Below are 11285 nucleotides of genomic sequence, written 5' to 3' on the forward strand. Positions count from 1 at the left end.
TATTCCAAATAGCTCCAACCTGCATTTCTTTTTTAAACATTACTTTCTTGAGCGAACATAGCTTTCCAAAAGATAGTTTATGATCTCGGAATAGAACTACTTTAAGCATTGTTTAGAAGACTTCTCATTAGCAGGCGTGTAAAAGTCTAAAGTTAATGTTTTAGCCTAGATTATGGACTTGACCCATGTTGAATTTGACTAATCATTATTTATTTTGCGTCCTTGCAGGGGATCAGAAAAATAAAAATCATACCAAACAGCAACACAAGACTCTGCCTAATTTTCTTTTCTGTAGCCTCCCTATAACATTCATTTGTATTGCCTTGCAACAGAGCTCTGCCTTGCGTCATTCTATGCAAACCGAGTTAGTGTCCCTTCAATTAGTTAATTCTTCACTCACAAGGGGACCAAATCATGATCCATCCATTCTCACACATATCAAGTCATTTTATCATAAATTTCTCATTAAATTTTGAAATTTGTTCTAGTTTTAAATGCATTAGCAGTGAAACACAAGCACAAAAGTAAAGAAAGTGCAGTCAAAATAAAGATTAAACAAAGCAAAAGCACTCAAAACAGAGGAACAGAATGAAGATGCACCATTATTGTCAGAAATTAATTTGCAATCAGTTGATCATTGATATCCATAGCATCAATCACTAAAACAAATACATAAAGCAATCAAATTGGTGAATCATTGATATAGTGAAACTTTTTTTTTTCCTCTTTGGCAGAAACAACAGAAAAATGGAAAATTAAGCAGAAAGATGGGGTGAAAACCACCGAAGGCTGCACCTCCTACTTCGTATAAAACTATAACTCACCTGCCACAGCAACCCAGACACCCCAAACTAAAAATCATCTCTAGTTAAATTTTGCACAAAGAGAAGATGATAGAAAGCCAAATCGAGAGACTCATGGATAATTCTTCCTCTCCCTTGACATGCCTCTCTAGCTGCACCGTGAAAAGAAGCTATTAGTTAGCAAACCAAATTGATAAGAATTCACCACATTGCATCAATTCTACATTGAATTTTTTCCAGCTTTACCTGGTTCCAGAGATCCCAAGCGTGAGCTCAAGATCATCAGATACACACTCCTCATGGATCCTCTCCCCCTCCCAAGGCTTCACCAACCCTGTTGTATTACTGCCAAATGCAAACTCGGCTGCAATCCCATCAGACATTGGAACATCGGCAGTGTGATCAGAACCTGCAGCAAGAGCTGGAGAGCATGTCCCACTCTGCCCAGGAGTCAACATTGGAGATGGTGTGCACGTCCCACTTTGCCCCGGAGTCCACATCCGAGACCCTCCACCTGTAAAAGCTTCCTCCCTAAAGCCAAATGGATTTGCTGAGACAAGGCTGAAGGTGGGAGAAGCTGGTCCACCTTGAGGAACTTGGATACTGGAAAGCCATCCTGAATCAGGTGGGGTTTGACGGCCAGGACTAGGAGGTGTTGAAGAGGTCAGGGCAGCATTATTCGGCCCTGCCCAGGCTGGACCAGCAGTTGGATCATCCCAGTCATTCTTGAATCTTGGAGTTCGAGCAGTTGGGGAGCTCAATGGAGGGGTGACCGGAGCACTGATGGAACCCCCACGAATGAATAAATTATGAGGGAATTTGGATGAGGCAGATGATGAGCCAGAGGAGAGATTTTTGAGCCATGGGATAAGGTAATTGGCATCGGCATTACCATTGGCATTGACAGTATAATGGGATGAAACTGGGCTTGCAAAGGGTGATGAAGCAGGACTTGGATTGTAGGATGCGCATGGGCTTGGGTGGTATGATGAGCAGGGACTAGCTGATGCTGACCCACCAATAACTTCCATACGCTCCATGGGCTTGCAACCCTGCAAATGCAAAGATGATACTGTGAACTAATTCAAATTTCAGTTCTGACAAGTTGGGGTGTTGTACTAACTCCTTTGCTAATGGACTTTCACTGATTTTATTTTCAATTCAGATGAATTTTGCAGCAACAGAAACAAACTTTCATGCACCCACCCCAAGTTACGGGTTTGATTTCCCTTTGAGGCATTATGCCGGTGAATTACCAAGGGTGCGTTAATGGATGGACGGTAACATCTCATCTCCCTTGGGTTTTATGCTGCACCATTGTGTCCAATGTGGCACGATGGTGGCTAGAGTTCTCGGGTTATAAAAAAAAAAACAACTAAGACAAATTTTTAACAACCAATTGCATAAAGGTTTATTTCCTGATTGTCAAGTCTTACTCTTAAAATCAAAATATGCTCACTCGATTCATTAAATATACTGGTCTATAGGGCCAACCAAGAGCCGTCAATGAATGAATAGAGTGGCCTACTCATTTAACAAATGCTGCGCCGAGCATATGTTATCTACCTCAACACTGAAAGAACTCCAAGTCCAAGATCCAAAATAAGATTGTGAACTACAATGCAGAGACCATCCAATAAATGGAGTCAATAGCGCGCTTGACTTTGTCAATTGAACAGTATCGCACTGATTCACATGGCATATAATGAATTTTTTATTTTTTTTCTTGGCACATGCCACAAGACGAAACAATATAATAGATGTTCATTTCTCAGTTGCACCAATCAAAGTCAGAATACAATAACTAAAACCCACTTGAAATCAATATCTATTTCAACCATATGCTAAAATTAGAATTATTATTGATTACTTAAACATAACATTGCTTGATGACTCATCAAAAGCAAATTTAAGCACAGGTCAGTGCTCACTGCCCAGCATGGGTTTGCCAGACTTCCACTAATGAAAAAGTATGCAACCAAAATTGCCAACTTATACCTTGCCAGACAAATTTTTAATGTGGAAAAATGGAAAAAATTCATTTGAAACCAAGGAACAAATTTTCACTTCCAAAAACCAGAAAAATTTTGAATAATAAAAAAAAAGAGATAAAAACCATTCGAGACCAAACAACAAATTTTCACTGCCAAAAGCTAATAACACCAATTCAAACTAACTAATTTAACAGGTAGTCACAAATTTTTTTCATGCATTTTCTCAAAGCAATTAAATTTAAAGGACCATGGTCAGTTTGCGGTGCATTGGACAGTCCAGTGCACTTGGGAGCCACTGATTAATGGTCCAGCATCTGAGATCAACAGTCCCCCCAGGTGATGTGGATGCCCTGGAAAGCATATAAAGGGAATTCACAATCCCCATAACGATAAGTCAGAGAGCAGCTATAATATTAAGCTGGAAACTATGGGTCAAGGCTTGGGTCTGGGCTTTCTATGCAATTATAGTAATTGGGATCAAACTTTGATGATTTCCTATATAATAGTCCAAGGTCCCATATGACAGCCGACCAGTAAATGCAGGTTTGAGCTACCATCTTCTCACAGATTTGAACACCGCCCTCAACCTGGAATGCCCAAAACCCAAATATGAAAAAAGTGTAAATCTAAATTCTTTCAAGCCAAAGGCATATTATATACAGGTAGGAGACGATGAAAATCCTTTGGGCTACGCAAGCCTCATCTGAAATGGTGGCAATACTGTAATTACAAGCAGACCAGATGTCTTAAAATGATAATTAATGTCAACCATATGCTTATATTGTACCCCACGACACGCCATCTCCCAACATCTCCACCTGAACGTCAAAATCCCCCACACGCTCATTGCCTAACCATACAAATTAACAAAGGGAATCCAAGAATTCGCAATCTCTTCATCATTGTTATTTTATATTAAATAAATATCATAAAAATTAAAATACACAACCCCTTAAGCCTTGATTAACAACACCGGCCCACACCCACACGCCAAAATGCTAAAAGAGGGGAAAAGTATTATCCCGGGAATCCCGGAAAAGAAAGTCCAATTAAAAGGATTTCATTTCATAACACGATCGGCGGTCGTCGTCGAGATTAGTAGGAGATGAAATGACCAAAGTGCCCTCAAAACTCGCGGGCTTTCCAGAGGCAATTTCGGAAACCTAAGGGCCGGGGGGAGTTTTCACGGGAAAATGAAAGTGCCCGGAGGTTGGAATCCTATTCGCTAAAAGAAGAAACGATGTCGAGACAAAAACCCTGAGAGAACATCAGTTGTAATAAAGCAGGGTGAAGGTTCAATAAAGGAGATGAAATAAACCTTACTCCCAACTTAAATTGACTAAACTGTCCCTGTCCCCCGCCCCTTGAAAAAAAAAAAAACCAATAAAAGAGAGAGGGAGAGAAGGAACCTTGATTTTATATGGGTTGGGCATAGGGTTAGGGGTGTGATTAAATAGTAATTCGGAGGGTATTCCTGTCCGAAAGAAAATGTTCCCTGCCTGGTCTCTGTGGTCCAAGTGTGTGGTTCGTCCTGTGCGTCTTTCGCTCGGCTATGAGCTGAATAGCAGTCTAGCAGAGAATCTTAGAACTTTGTGTTTCGTGCGTTTGGAGAAAAGAAAAGAAAAGAAAAGAAAATGAACCAGGTCGAAACTGTTCTATCGTACGCCGGGGGGTAGTCAACTAGTGAATCTGAACCGTTGATCAGGAATATGAAAAAAACGAATTTCAGGCACAGAACGGAAGGGAAGTTCATGAAAGGAAGGGGAGATTTGTGCGGCCATACGCGAATGAAGGCGGCGCACATTAACAAGAACCATAGACAGTGGATTGAAGACTCCAAGCTCGGTTGTTTTGTACGCACGATGACTATCTAAATATCTAAAAACGATGGTTGAAAGGAACGCGAAAATTTACAAACTCCAAAAGATTTTTAGATCTGCGATCCATAAGCTCTAAGCTACGGCCGCCGGCGCATCTAATCTCCACTTGCAAGCACATTGCTAAAATTCAATTAGCCGGGAGGAAAATGACACAGAACGATAAGTGAAAGTTCAATTGTTGATTTTACCTTTCTGTAAGTGGTGCCGTCTTCTTCGACGGTCCAACCAGCTTCATTGCAGAGAGCTTTCAAGACCTCGTTGTTGTCGCAGTGCTTCGGGAGCTTGTAGTTACCGTACATCCGCAGACCTGTGTAGATCTTTGCAGCGATCGCTCGCCGCCTCCTCTCTCTCCTCTTGTTGTTCTCCCTCTCCTTCCATGTCGGAAGCCTCGTCCCCGTCATGGCTCCCCTCCAGAAAAAATAAATAGAAATTGAAAAAATGAAAATTAAGCAGCAAAACCTCCTTCAATCGGTAAATCGCTATACAAGATCCAAAATTTTCTCGAGAAAATGATGAGTTTTCATGAGGAATCGAACCCGGCGAATTGGTACAGCTAAAACCAGTAATCAAGTAAATGATGAAGGGGATTGGGGAAGGTGAGCTAAATACAGCGGGTCTCGATCATTGCCCATGTTTAATGATTATAATTACGAGAGAACCATTGGGTCCTCATGCCGGAATCTCGGGTCTTACAAGCGGAAACGTGGGGGACAGGGTCGTTTTATTGGCGGTGCCATCTGAAACGGTACCGTTCTATCTGTTGTGGTCCTGTAGTTTTGCCATGCTGTCGAATAATGGCACTGCAGGGGCAATTCTGAAATTTTACACATACGTAAAGGCAGAATGGCATGACTAATCCTATAGGAGGATAAAATATTAAGAGGGAAGCTTCATCTTCCATAAATTAATGAACTTTGAAAATTCAAAACTACAAAACTATATTTTGATCCAAACCTGCAAGTGTTGTGCGTTTATTTTTCATATGGATCACTTTATTATTTTAATATTCAAGAAAGATGATAGTAAAATATATATATATATATATATATTTTTTTTTTACTTTTATTTTTCATATTTATTATAAAATCCTGACAACTAAATAAGAGGTTAAACACTTACATTTTGTTCATGCTTAATTTTCATAGAATGAAAGTAGTCATAAAACTAGATGATGGGTTTTGAATCGTCACACCGACTTTTATGTATACATATAATCTTAATTAATTATCTCATAATTATATTAAAGCATCACATTCATCCGATAGTAAGTTGAAATCTATATATATATATATATATATATATATATATATATATATATAGTATAATAAGTTATCATTAAGATTTTGTATTTAAGTACTTGCTAAAAATGTTGATATCAAGCAGTATATAAGTAAATGAATGATAAAAATATAATTAAAGAATCATCTAAAATACGATCACCCAATCATTCACACAAACTTACTAGGGTTATAAAAAATCATGTGGACATAAATTTACACGCTAGAGCATAGAACTAACTTGCATATCTTACATTATCTTTTATCCATACTTTGAGTTGGAATAGTCTCAAGCTTTATCATCTTGTTTAGATCAATTAGTATTGAGGTCCCCAATATAGATATTGCTTTCACCTAGGCATTATTAGTAGGGAAATCTAAATTATTTGTGAAGGATGGTAAGAGATTAGCACCTTATCCTTCCACAATTATCTTTGCATTAAGGGACCCTAAGCTTTGTACGAGCCAAAAGAGTTGGCTAACCACTAAATGAGAATCACTATATGCATTAAAATCTATACTCCTATTTCTTGATCTAAATTTAGGTTGATGATCAGTGGCTTCATACTCAATTTCATTATCAATTGCTTTAACTTAAAATACAAAGGCATATTTAGATTCATCTACTTTTGGTGATATTAAGACAATGCCTACTTTGCTGACTTCTTTTATTAAATAATCATTTATATGCAAGGTCCATCCTGCATGTTTTAATACTTTGTTTGGAGGGAGAAACTCTTTCATTCTTTTATGCTCAAGCAAAACAAAACAACGATGTGCAATTCAAATTCTATAGGGTAAAATAAAATTTCGATTGACCATTTGATCGAATTGCTATGCTTAGTGTGCGATTCGTTGGTTTTTTAGGATTAGGATTTACTAATGTGCATTAAGTGATTAAGTTAGCTAAAACTTGGGCTTTGGTGGTAGGCCTAGGCTTCTTCTTCTTCTTCTTCTTCTTCTTCTTCTCTCTCTCTCTCTCTCTCTCTCTGTGTGTGCAAGATGTGCCTGATTAGTTTATTGGTCTGAATAATAATGATGTGATCTTAAGAGTAAGCACGTAGCATTCATGTTATAAATATAATAGCACAAGTTATTTATTTATTTTTTTTAGCTCGAGAGTGCCTTTATTAGGGTTAATTGAAGGCTTTACTAAAATATAGATGTGCTTTTGGATCTTATCTTTTTCTCATACCAATGTCGTACTCACAAGTTGCTTAAACACAACAAGTATAGATACAATTGGGTCTTAAACATTTGGCTTTATGTGTAGGGAAGAACATTTAGGTGTTACTTCAATTTGTTCAATACATGTTCACATTCTAACATTCACCGAAAGTGGAGAAGAATGTGAGTAGCCCTTCGTCGACTTTAAAAAAAGTAGCTCAAGTATGTAACCCTTTGGTTATCTATTGGATTTCTTAGCCTATTCTTTGGGGGAGGTTTATTTCCATCAAAGCTGGCATTTTAGCTAGGTTAGTGATAAGGGATGGAGTATCAAGGAACTAATCAAATCATAACATTCTTATAGGCATTATAACATCCATAAGGAGTTAATTAGATTTCCTCAAGGGTCTTTGAATTAATTATATTTTACAAAGAGTGTCTCTTCCTTAGGTTTTCTTTGTCCCTTATACATTATCATCTACCAAAGGTTGTAGATACCTCATTTTGTCCGAGGGCTTATATAGCAGAATTTTTTTTTTTAGGTCTAATTTTAGTGTCCATTTGGGTATTTTCTTAGTCTAATTTTTGAATTTATACATAATTGTGTAAATATAGGAAAAAATAAAAAAAAAATGAATACATGGAAAATGTAAAATTGAGTACATTGAAAATGAATAAAAAGAAAATGCATAGAATAAAAATTTTCGTGGGCCAGCTTTTCCATACTCACACCAACACACACATAAAAGAATTTCAGTTATGAAATTAGAATTAAAAACTAATTAGTTTTTTAATTTGATTGAACAATTTAAAATTGATTAATCAATTTAATTGACAAATTAGTTTTAAGTTTGATTGATCAATTGAAAATAGTTTGGTTAATCAAATTTAATCAAGGTTCTTTCCATAGCCTATAAATAAGCAAGATTTATAGAATTGTTGGCAGAGGACATGAAGGGAGGAACTGCTCTTTGAAAAAGAAATTTTAAGAAAGATTTGGGAGGAAAAATTGAGTTGTTGAGAGTGTAGTATTGGGAAAAGAAAAAAAAAAAAAAAAACTGAAGATTGAAGAAAGAGCTTAGTAAGTGGAGGCCTAAGAGAGTTCATGTGAAGAAAAAGTAGGTTGGTAAATTGGAGAATTCATAAACAAGAGGTTGGTTTTTAAAATTTGATATTTTGTTTAAATTCCTATTGTGGTTGAATTTTTAATTTTAGATTTTGTAATTTGAGTTTTAATTTGAATAACAACCTTGAACAGAATTTAATTTCAACCCAATATTCTTGGCTCGGATCCGGAAGCTTGAATCCAAATTTGGATCTAAAAATGCCCATATCTAAATACCCATTTGAATTAGAATCCAGAAATCCAAATTAAATCATATTTGGCCCGACCCAGTTGGCCAATCCCAATTAAGTCCAAACCCAAAGTCCAATCTAGATTAAATTACAACCCAAGTCAAATCTGATCAAAGCATGTTCGGCTTGTAGGAAAGAGAAAGAAAATGAAATAAGATTTGAGAAAATAGAAAAAAAGTGGAGATCATAGAGAACTTATCTTTGGTGCGGAAATCCAAATTTGGATATGAGAGTTTTGTTTTTCCCTTTGAGACTTGCAAAATAAGAGAAAACAGAATCAGAAAAAGAAAAAAGAAAGATGCAAAGAAAAAGAAAATGAAGAATGAAAAAAGAAAGGAAAAAGAGAGAGAGAGAGAGAGGAAGATCGAAGGGAGTGAGAGAACGAGAAGGCAGAGAGAGGAAAAAAAGAAAATGATACGCGTCGTAGCTCGGGAGTATATCTGTGTGCCCCGCAACAGATATACAATATAGAGTCAGAGGGGAGGGGGTGAATGTCTCTTTTCGCGTATTCAAGATTTTCTCTCTACAAAATAAAAGTCTTGGCAAGATGGAAAACAATTATATCACAATATATAAAATATAAATCAAGCACAAGATATAAATTATAGAGTATAGGGAGAGAAAGCTTAACACCGAAGTTTTAACGTGATTCGACACCAAGCCTACGCTCACGCCTTAGCACCAAGCCAAGGATTTCACAATCCACTATAAAACTCCTTCACCGGTGGAGAAGTCTTACAACTTGGGAACAAATCCCTACCGGGCTCACCAAGAGCCACAAGGATCACCAAGTTGCTTTGCTAGTTCGGTTCACAAAGAACCTTCACCAAATGGTTCACAAAGAACCTTACAATAACTAGATGATTACAAAGAAATACCCCTCACAATGATCTAATAATAATTACAACACAATCTCACATTACTCTCTTAAGAAATGATTCAAACAAGATGAATGAGAAAGAGAGATTGAACACTTTGTGAATGAATAACTAAAATGCAAGTGCAAAGTATTAGGTCTTGGATTTAAAGATGTTTTTCACTAAAATGCTTGTACTAATGATCAAAACCATGTCTAAACAAGTCTAATAGCTTGTATTTATAGTCAAAATACCCAACTAGTCGTTATTAGACCGTTGGGAGTTATTCCCAAACAAAATTAGCCGATTTTTCCTGTTAGCGTCATTCTGCCCATTGGATTCTTCGACTAGTCCCCTGCACTCGTCGACTAGTGTCAACTAGTCATTCGTCGACAAATTCCTTGCTCTTGTCGATGCGTGCCCTATATAAGAAAAAGTCATCAACATGAAAGTTGTGAGATTTTTTCTTAGCTTTCCAAGGACACTAAGATAGTTCTTTTTAGACTTTTTTAGCAAAAGTTATACCTCAAATACAAAAGGGTGTTTAGGACTCAAGGCTGCACTACGCCAGTCGACGATTGCTCTATTTTTCCTTGTCCAAAAGCCTTTTAATGGCTTAAAACATTCTTGGACAAAAGTATATGAAATATATTAAGTCTAATTAAGTTTAATACTTGCTCAAAAGAGTTTTCCCATGAATATAAGATATCTTGTTTGATAAAACACATTTGAAAGCTTGTTTTGATATCTTGTATGTCGATATGTCCTTTAATGAAAATATGCTTGACTTCTTGAAGCTTTTGGACATAAGACTCGTTTTGATAAAATCAAGACCAAGTATAATAATGTTCTTAAAACTAGGATGTTAAAAACTTATCCCTTTGAAAACATATTTTGAGTTTAGGATTGTTTTTGACAAACTCTTTGAATTTAACTTTGAAAATCATGAATGTGAGTTTGTGACTTTAATACAATCCTATAAACTCAAGTGTCTTAGTATGCATATGCAGTGTTCAACTCTTGCTTAAAAATCATGCAAGAAACACACCTGCAAGAGTTACAACATAGACTACCTAAAACACTCCCCAAATACATATAAGACTACATTAAGCTTCCTTTGGTCATGCTTGGGTCCTTCCGAGTACAAGTCCATTTGATTTTTCCTTCTTGATGTCTACTTGGTCTGATCTTTGGCTTCGATCCAGTACTTCATGTACAAGTACCTGTACTAAATATGATATGTAATGATAGGAAAACACTAGGAACAACATATAGGTTAATATCATCAAAACACAATAAACCATGATGGTGTAGCCGTCAATGCTAACATTCTCCCCTTTTTTGATGATTTTTAATCTATTAAGAATCCACTTAATCTTTACATTTGTATTTATACTTACTCTGGCTTGACATGTAAAGATAAACTGACCTAGAACCACTAATGGGTTGTTATCATCAAAATAAGACAATTAAGTGCATGTAACCTCTAAGGCTAATATTCTCCCCCTTTTTGATGATGACAAACCATTAGTATTCTCCTAAAGGGTATAATTTAAAACTCCACCTTAATTTATGCATATTCTTAGATAAGACTAAAATATGCTCTCCTGTAACTTATGCATATAAGGTATAAAAATATTTAAGTATATTTTTCATATTCATTAGAGTTTTAAACATGCAATGCATAAGATTGAAAGTTCATTCAAAATAAAACAAGTAAGCAATTAGAACTTTCATATTATCTTTGCATTACCTCATGCATTCTACCCCACATGCATTTTCCATGCATTTCCCTTCTCCTTCATACATAACACCACACAACATTCTCTTAACAAAGAGGACACCAAAATATCTTATCCCCCTTTGATCATCATAAAAAAGAGAGGTACTAATCATTTTTCAAAAAAAAATTTCTCCCCCTTAATATATGCTTCTATGGTGGTGAGGTGAG

At 36.4% G+C, this 11285-nt stretch overlaps 1 protein-coding gene across 2 annotated transcripts; it reads right to left on the minus strand.

Moving 5' to 3' along the window:
• Positions 1-605: 605 nt before the first annotated feature.
• Positions 606-5490, minus strand: LOC131144315 (BES1/BZR1 homolog protein 4-like). 2 transcript variants are annotated; one of them, XM_058092876.1, is made up of 3 exons: positions 4866-5490; positions 1050-1855; positions 606-955 (listed from the first exon to the last, which is right to left on the minus strand). In XM_058092876.1, exons 1-3 carry the CDS (start codon positions 5076-5078, stop codon positions 952-954), a joined length of 1023 nt encoding a protein of 340 aa, XP_057948859.1. In that variant the 5' UTR covers positions 5079-5490; the 3' UTR covers positions 606-951. The 2 variants fall into 2 exon arrangements, with proteins under 2 accessions (XP_057948859.1, XP_057948860.1); XM_058092877.1 differs by having other exon boundaries at positions 606-1855; positions 4866-5261.
• Between the last annotated feature and the right edge of the window lie 5795 nt (positions 5491-11285).

This window comes from Malania oleifera, chromosome 12 (genome assembly GCF_029873635.1).
Source record: "Malania oleifera isolate guangnan ecotype guangnan chromosome 12, ASM2987363v1, whole genome shotgun sequence".
Lineage (NCBI taxonomy): Eukaryota > Viridiplantae > Streptophyta > Magnoliopsida > Santalales > Ximeniaceae > Malania > Malania oleifera.

Coding starts and splice junctions, on each gene's coding strand:
- LOC131144315 (XM_058092876.1), bottom strand. CDS start 5,078: ATGACGGGGACGAGGCTTCCGACATGGAAGGAGAGGGAGAACAACAAG. Junction 1,856..4,865: donor ACGGCACCACTTACAGAAAG/GTAAAATCAACA, acceptor TTGCATTTGCAG/GGTTGCAAGCCCATGGAGCG.